This window comes from Sinocyclocheilus rhinocerous, unplaced genomic scaffold (genome assembly GCF_001515625.1).
Source record: "Sinocyclocheilus rhinocerous isolate Xijiao unplaced genomic scaffold, SAMN03320098_v1.1 scaffold1985, whole genome shotgun sequence".
In the NCBI taxonomy this organism is placed as follows: Eukaryota; Metazoa; Chordata; class Actinopteri; order Cypriniformes; family Cyprinidae; genus Sinocyclocheilus; species Sinocyclocheilus rhinocerous.
Genome location: NW_015656010.1, coordinates 23,001 through 31,987, shown reverse-complemented (window position 1 = coordinate 31,987; position 8,987 = coordinate 23,001). Strand labels below are relative to the sequence as shown.

Sequence of the window (8,987 nt, the reverse complement as noted above, 5' to 3'; positions counted from 1 at the left end):
CACCGACTCTCGCATCCTCCTCCGTTGTGCCTATGGATCCAAACTGGCATACATGCTACAGGTCGAGAATAAAGCCAAGGATAAAGCAGAGATTACTAACCCGAAAAAAAATGGTTTTTCGCGTTGGGGATTTTTCTTTTTTTTTTTTTTTTTTTACATTTAGTGGGGGTGGCCAGACAGATGAGGTGGGTTGATTGTAGTCTTTTTGTAGGTGGGTAACTTGTTATAGGATCTGCTTGGACAGGTGACCCACCTTCACAGTACTACATGAGCAGACACCCATAAAAAGCTGACCCATATTCCGAACAGTCTGTTAAAAGTTTCAGCATGAAGTATGTTTTGCCTTGATGTAGAACACTTAACTATCTTGTTAATGCTGAATATGAATCTGAACAAATCACCATATACAGGTGCATCTCAATAAATTAGAATGTCGTGGAAAAGTTCATTTCAGTAATTCAACTCAAATTGTTAAACTCGTGTATTAAATAAATGCAATGCACAGACTGAAGTAGTTTAAGTCTTTGGTTCTTTTAATTGTGATGATTTTGGCTCACATTTAACAAAAACCCACCAATTCACTATCTCAACAAATTAGAATATGGTGACATGCCAATCAGCTAATCAACTCAAAACACCTGCAAAGGTTTCCTGAGCCTTCAAAATGGTCTCTCAGTTTGCTTCACTAGGCTACACAATCATGGGGAAGACTGCTGACCTGACAGTTGTCCAGAAGACAATCATTGACACCCTTCACAAGGAGGGTAAGCCACAAACATTCATTGCCAAAGAAGCTGGCTGTTCACAGAGTGCTCTATCCAAGCATGTTAACAGAAAGTTGAGAGGAAGGAAAAAGTGTGGAAGAAAAAGATACACAACCAACCGAGAGAACCGCAGCCTTATGAGGATTGTCAAGCAAAATCGATTCAAGAATTTGAGTGAACTTCACAAGGAATGAACTGAGGCTGGGGTCAAGGCATCAAGAGCCACCACACACAGACGTGTCAAGGAATTTGGCTACAGTTGTCGTATTCCTCTTGTTAAGCCACCCCTGAACCACAGACAACGTCAGAGGCATCTTACCTGGGCTAAGGAGAAGAAGAACTGGACTGTTGCCCAGTGGTCCAAAGTCCTCTTTTCAGATGAGAGCAAGTTTTGTATTTCATTTGGAAACCAAGGTCCTAGAGTCTGGAGGAAGGGTGGAGAAGCTCATAGCCCAAGTTGCTTGAAGTCCAGTGTTAAGTTTCCACAGTCTGTGATTTGGGGTGCAATGTCATCTGCTGGTGTTGGTCCATTGTGTTTTTTGAAAACCAACGTCACTGCACCCGTTTACCAAGAAATTTTGGAGCACTTCATGCTTCCTTCTGCTGACCAGCTTTTTGAAGATGCTGATTTCATTTTCTAGCAGGATTTGGCACCTGCCCACACTGCCAAAAGCACCAAAAGTTGGTTAAATGACCATGGTGTTGGTGTGCTTGACTGGCCAGCAAACTCACCAGACCTGAACCTCATAGAGAATCTATGGGGTATTGTCAAGAGGAAAATGAGGAACAAGAGACCAAAAAATGCAGATGAGCTGAAGGCCACTGTCAAAGAAACCTGGGCTTCCATACCACCTCAGTAGTGCCACAAACTGATCACCTCCATGCCACGCTGAATTGAGGCAGTAATTAAAGCAAAAGGAGCCCCTACCAAGTATTGAGTACATGTACAGTAAATTAACATACTTTCCAGAAGGCCAACAATTCATTAAAAATGTTTTTTTTTATTGGTCTTATGGAGTATTCTAATTTGTTGAGATAGTGAGTTGGTGGGTTTTTGTTAAATGTGAGCCAAAGACTTAAACTACTTCAGTCTGTGTGCATTGCATTTATTTAATACACGAGTTTCACAATTTGAGTTGAATTACTGAAATAAATTAACTTTTCCACGACATTCTAATTTATTGAGATGCACCTGTAAAAGCTGGATTTCCATCCACTAAAGAGCTGTCAAAACAGCTACCATTTCTGTTGTGAAAACACATTTCCAGAACTCTCAGTTGATTAACCCAAAACTTGAGGTAAGCTGGTTCCAAAACCATGAATACAATTCATGTATGTTTGTTCACTGTGAACACACAAGAAAACCTGGTCCGGGGCTGGTTATGTTGAGGGCATAAGTTGCTATGGCTACTTAAACACCCTGAAAGTTATGTCTGCTTTTGGAACTGAAAGTTTAGGTTTTCCGTAAACGTACCCTGGTATATCACAGAACCAGCATTCTGGAATACCCCCATGGTCTCATGTCATTTTGATGATTCTGACTTAAAATGAATAATGTACACTGCTATGGATACAGTTGCATGACTGGAATCAAGACTCTTATCAGCCACCGTTTTCCAACCCTGGCTCTTGAGTAGCCACAACATAAACCTTTTAGATGTTTCAGCATGACACACCCATTTCAGGTTATGGACTTGGGCTGTGTTCCACTTCCAAGTTCTATTCCCTTCCCTCAACAACTTCCTTTAATCTTGTGGATTTGGATGTACAAATTTGCTTACTTTGAGCAAGTACCCACTATTGGTGGAACCCAAGAAACTGGTTTAAGTGAAATGCCCTTGATCACTTCGAATCCGCTATAGAGCTTATTAATCATTTATAATGCACCAGTATATTCACCTATGATAACAACACAAAAAAGTAATCTTAAGATAGATACAAGTATTAAGCACTGAAATCTCAAAGTATATAATCATACAACTTGAGCTGATGTTAAATGGCATGTGCTGTGATGATCGATATGCATTTTGATAGCTGGGGCGGCTTGAAGCATACATAGGAGTATACCTGCTCCCTAAAACAAAATCAAGGGGTCAGGGGTGTCAACGGAAACTTCCCTTATCCCCTTGGAGTTTCAAAGTCTTAACTGAGAAGTTGAAATGTGTGTTTAATTAGGGAGATATACAAAATGTGTGGTCAAGTGGGTACTCCAGGAAGAGGGTTAGGAAACAGTTTTGAATCATCTTCACAAATAATGCCTAGTCCGAATACTGTTGTTCCACTACTGTATGCGACTGGAGGTCATCTTTTGTAACTGGAAATAGCCAAGGTGGTTTTCTTCAATAAATTCAATGTCTTGAAATTATATATCATAAAATGAACCAAGACTCCATCTACAAACAAGATTTTTCTTTTCCTCTTAGCTTTAATCATTGGCACTTGGTTATTTGTACTTTTCACATTTGATCCTTGACATGAAATTAGAAAAAAAAAGAAAAAAAAGGGGCCTTAAACAACCGTGTTCGGTCACTTCCTGTTGGACATTTACAGGTAAAATCTTTCTCCATTCTTTAGCCATACTAGAATTAACAGTTTTGTGTCATACAGAAACCAATACTCGTTTGTGCATTTAGTAACAAACTACACAGTGTCAATTAACTTATTTCAGGAGTGAGTCTTATTTACTTACAGGACTGCATCAAAATGTTGAGAGCACAAGATGCAGGACTCAAACAAGATGGATCAAAGGTAGAAATCACACAAGATCAAAGACTGCACAGCCTACACTATAAAACTTGTTACAAGAGATACAAAATCAGTGTCCACTCCTGTTCAAGCTTCCAGCATTGTAAAGTTCTGCAGTACACATTAGGGTTAACAATCTAGTTCATTACACCAACTCTTGTTCTTAAGCTTTGCACACTTGTATTGCAGGTACGAAAACACATTCTCTTACACGCTCAAACAATTTACATGTACGTTTCTCTCTGCCAGTCTATTCCACCTCCTTCCCTCTCTCTCTCAAAAAAAAAAAAAAAATGAAAAAAGAAAAAACATGCATGCAAGGTGCACATGCCACAGGCTCCACTGTTTCTCTGTTTTTCTGTTGAGTACTGTCTGTATCTCAATCGTCAGTTGTCTCCAGAACACTCTGACTCAGAGCCAAGGCCCAGTAGTGCTCAGTGCCATGCTTCTTAAAATGTTCCCTAGCCATACTTTCTGTTGGACACTGTTTAAACTTAACCTCCCCGTAGCTACGTTCCTTGGCTGTACCCTGAGAGAGAGAAAAAAGTATATATTTAAGTCCACAAAGGATAATAAGAAAAAGGAAGACAAACTATATCTCATTATATTATTTAGTGTCTACTTGCATATCAGTAAAAACCATACAAAAATAAAGAAAAAAACAAATGGTGAGTCATGACAAACGTCTCCGCTTACTATCGTAACCTCGGTTCCCTGAGAGCGGGAACGAGACATCGCGGAGGTTTCTCCGCTATGGGAACTCCTTCCCTTCCGGCCTTTCTTGAAGTCCTATTGGCTCTCGCCTGTCCAATTGACTGGCCAATTGTCGCAAAGTATGCAAATCGCATGCAAATATTAACGAGCTCCAGAGGCAGTATAAAATGCGGTGCATGCGACAATTACGTCAGAATCTGATTCTGAACGCCGCTTAGCTGGTCGAGCTTTCACGAGACATTGCGGAGGTTTCTCTGCTATGGGAATGACATTCAATCCCGCCATGAGAGAGGCTATGAGCAGCCTGAACAAGTTACACACTCAGCGAGATAACCGGAGCAAGCAGCCGGGTCGATATGAGCATCACGGCACTATTTCACAAACACTCCCCATTTTATGGCATACAAACGTCTCGTGGAGGGCTCCCGCGCCTCCGAAAGCGTGTCAAGCACTCAAAAATGCAGGGCGCTCAGCTCCTCTGATATCTCCGAAGCAGCCACACATGAAGGCTCCATAACTCCGGGTTCAGGTGCCACACCGAGCCGCTCGCTTGAGACAGCAGATCCTTCCTGACAGGAATCAGCCAGGTCGGCACCACCAGCAGCTCTGTCAGGTCTAGGAACCAAGGCTGGTTTGGCCAGCACGGGGCCATGAGTATCACCGAAGCCCCCTCCTCTCTGATCTTGCATAACACCAGCAGCAATATCTTGATCGGGGGAAACGCGTACAGTCTGGCTGCTGGCCAGGGCGACGTCAGAGCATCCCCTTTCAGCGGGGAGTGAGACAGAGAGAAGAACAGCGGGCAATGCGTATTCTCACTCTACGCAAACAAATCCACCTCCGCTCTTCCGTAGCGGGTCCAATCAGTTGTCTCCAGAACACTCTGACTCAGAGCCAAGTCCCAGTAGTGCTCAGTGCCATGCTTCTTAAAATGTTCCCTAGCCATACTTTCTGTTGGACACTGTTTAAACTTAACCTCCCCGTAGCTACGTTCCTTGGCTGTACCCTGAGAGAGAGAAAAAAGTATATATTTAAGTCCACAAAGGATAATAAGAAAAAGGAAGACAAACTATATCTCATTATATTATTTAGTGTCTACTTGCATATCAGTAAAAACCATACAAAAATAAAGAAAAAAACAAATGGTGAGTCATGACAAACGTCTCCGCTTACTATCGTAACCTCGGTTCCCTGAGAGCGGGAACGAGACATCGCGGAGGTTTCTCCGCTATGGGAACTCCTTCCCTTCCGGCCTTTCTTGAAGTCCTATTGGCTCTCGCCTGTCCAATTGACTGGCCAATTGTCGCAAAGTATGCAAATCGCATGCAAATATTAACGAGCTCCAGAGGCAGTATAAAATGCGGTGCATGCGACAATTACGTCAGAATCTGATTCTGAACGCCGCTTAGCTGGTCGAGCTTTCACGAGACATTGCGGAGGTTTCTCTGCTATGGGAATGACATTCAATCCCGCCATGAGAGAGGCTATGAGCAGCCTGAACAAGTTACACACTCAGCGAGATAACCGGAGCAAGCAGCCGGGTCGATATGAGCATCACGGCACTATTTCACAAACACTCCCCATTTTATGGCATACAAACGTCTCGTGGAGGGCTCCCGCGCCTCCGAAAGCGTGTCAAGCACTCAAAAATGCAGGGCGCTCAGCTCCTCTGATATCTCCGAAGCAGCCACACATGAAGGCTCCATAACTCCGGGTTCAGGTGCCACACCGAGCCGCTCGCTTGAGACAGCAGATCCTTCCTGACAGGAATCAGCCAGGTCGGCACCACCAGCAGCTCTGTCAGGTCTAGGAACCAAGGCTGGTTTGGCCAGCACGGGGCCATGAGTATCACCGAAGCCCCCTCCTCTCTGATCTTGCATAACACCAGCAGCAATATCTTGATCGGGGGAAACGCGTACAGTCTGGCTGCTGGCCAGGGCGACGTCAGAGCATCCCCATCCAGCGGGGAGTGAGACAGAGAGAAGAACAGCGGGCAATGCGTATTCTCACTCTACGCAAACAAATCCACCTCCGCTCTTCCGTAGCGGGTCCAAATCATCTGAACTGACTCGGGGTGCAACCTCCACTCTCCTTGAGGAATCCTTTTCCTCGAAAGCATGTCCGCCCCATGGTTCAGGAGACCGGGGATGTGCGCTGCTCTGATGGAGAGAAAGTGACGGTCCGCCCACCGGAGATTCGCTGCCTGCTTGTACAGCGCCCTGGAGCGCACACCTCCTTGGTGATTTATGTACGAGACCACAGACATGTTGTCAGTGCAAATCAGTACATGCCGCTGATCCAGCTGCGTTCGAAAAACCTTTAGGAGCTAAGAACACTGCTTCCAGCTCCAATCAGTTTATGTGCCACCGGCTCTGGCGTTCTGCCCACAGCCCCGAGGCCGGCATGCCCTCGCACACTGCTCCCCAGCCGTGAGTCGATGCGTTTGTCATGAACACAACGCGCAACATCACCAAGCCCAGGGGAACCCTCCAGCTGAAGAGATCTGGGTTGTGTCACGGCCTCAGAGCTTCGATGCAGCCGTGGGAGACCACGATGTGCAAACGGCCCAAAGTCCACGCCGTCCATAACTGCAGCGGGCATGTGTAGTAAACCCAGATGACACACTGCTGATGCTGCTGCCATGAGTCCCAGCAGCCTCTGAAATTCCTTCAAGTGAACAGAGTTGCCTAGTCTGAAATGGCGCAGGGAAGACAAAATGGCCACCAAGCGCTCCCGAGAGAGACGGGCGCACATCTCCACTGAGTTGAAACACACCCCCAGATATGTTATAGACTGACTCTGGGCGAGAATGCTCTTCTGCATGTTGACACATAGCCCTAGGGACTCCAAGTGACGAAGCAGCGTGTCTATATGGCCAACTAGCGTGTCCTGTGAGATAAAATCAGCCAATCGTCCAGATAGTTGAGAATGCGCATCCCGCTCACTCTGAGGAGGGAAAGTGCTGCATCCATGCACTTCGAGAAAGTGCGTGGGGCTAAAGCCAGCCCAAATGGAAGAACAGAGTACTGGTACACCGCACCCTTGAAAGCAAACCTTAGAAAGCGTCTGTGATGTGGTGCTATCTGAATGTGAAAGTATGCTTCATTTAAATCCATGGACGAAACCAGCGAGTTTGCGCCAGCATCCGTTTCAGCGTCATCATTCTGAACGGACGGTTGCAAAGCGCTGTTGATAGGCCTTAGATCTAGGATCGGACGGAGTCCCCCATCTTTTTTCGTCTTTTCATCTACCATGAAATAGCAGCTGTAAAACCTGCCCTCCAGCTCGCTTGGAGGGACTCGCTCTATTGCTCCTTTTTCGAGCAGGCTGCATACCTCTTGTCTCAGAAACGGGGCATTTTGAGGCAATGTTAGAGAGTGCACCACACCATTGAAACGGGGTGGTCTGCGTCTGAATTGAAGGATATACCCACGCTCTATCATACCGAGTAGCCAGCGTGAGATTCCCAAAATAACTTCCTACGTGCTCAGGAACTGACATAGCAGCTTTAGCGGCTTGGTCGTTGGATGCGCCGGCAAGTGCTGCGTGGCTATAATCGGTGAGGGTGACTGCTCTGCACCGCTCTGAGGTGGGGCGAGCAAGAAACCAATGAAACCGAAACCAAATAGCGTTGAAACGGGAAGTGAAGTAAACAGAAGGAAATGACAAAATAACGATCCACATAACAGAACATAAACCTGACAATAAGATTGTTAGGCTATTGTTAGCCTATATGTATAACAGTTCGTTCTGATCCTGGACCGACTGGACAAGAGACGGAAGTCGCGGTGCAGGCTCCTCCGCTGGCCGTGGCGCCTCTTCCCGGGTCCCCATACCTTCCTCCGCACATCTGACTCCTGGTGAGGGGCAGCAGCAGTCGAGGTAGTGGTGTCCCTGCTCTGCACTGGACCGTGTGCCGAAGAAGACCGGGATCTCGCGGCCTGCTGCTGGAAAGCGCGCCTCGACATTACGTGACTCATCACTTTAGCGCGCTTTTGAGCCTCTGCGAAGCAACGCGAAGACTCCACGGCATCACCTAAGAGGCCAGAGGGAGTCACCGGGGCATTAAGGAGAACTTTACGGTCCTCATTCTTGAGGCCAGCTAGGTTCAACCATAGGTGCCTCTGAAAGGACGACCATAATGCCCATCGCCTTACCAATCGCCTGAGCACTTTGTGACCATCAAAGCGAAGTCATTAATGGCATCCGGTCTGAGGGCTCCGCCCACCTCCATCTGCAGGAGCTTCGCCTGAAACACCTGCAGCACCGCCATGGCATGCAGCACTGACGCCGCCTCATCATCCGCTGCGTAGGCCTTGTTAGCGAGGTGGGCAGTGGTCCTGCACAGTTTAGACAGGAGACTGATGTCCGAGCCCAGGGTCTTGGCCGGTGCAGGGCATAGGTGCGAGGTGACGGATTCCTTGATGGGGGGAGTGCGCACGTAAGCACGGGCCTCCATCCCGTCCACGTGTGAGAAAATGGCCTGCGTGTTAGACTGGACGTGCGCCGATTGGGGCGCAGACCACGTCTTCACGAGCTGTTAGTGGACATCGGGGAAGAAGGGGGACCGACGCCCTCGAATCAGTTTGTCGGCGAGAGGATCTAAAATACCAGGAGTTAAGCTTACTCCCGGCAGGCTCCTTCGGAAGGCTCCAGGTAAGCTCGAGCTCCTGGACAGCTTTCGTCATGACCCTCACGAGCTCCTACTGGAGGTCTGGGGGCCCCTCGCTGTCAGGGCAGTCACGCTCCGATCCAGCCCAATCC

At 46.9% G+C, this 8,987-nt stretch overlaps 1 protein-coding gene across 1 annotated transcript in view; it reads right to left on the bottom strand.

Annotated features, from left to right (window-relative positions):
• Positions 1–4,675: 4,675 nt before the first annotated feature.
• The window catches only part of LOC107719195 (U4/U6 small nuclear ribonucleoprotein Prp3-like), a 21,817-nt gene continuing 17,505 nt past the window's right edge, over positions 4,676–8,987 (bottom strand). The window contains exons 16-17 of the mRNA XM_016526569.1: positions 5,054–5,229; positions 4,676–4,988 (exon numbers count right to left, since the gene is read on the bottom strand). Coding sequence (XP_016382055.1) covers positions 4,676–4,988; positions 5,054–5,229 — 489 coding nt within the window. The remainder of the gene's footprint in view (positions 4,989–5,053; positions 5,230–8,987) is intronic.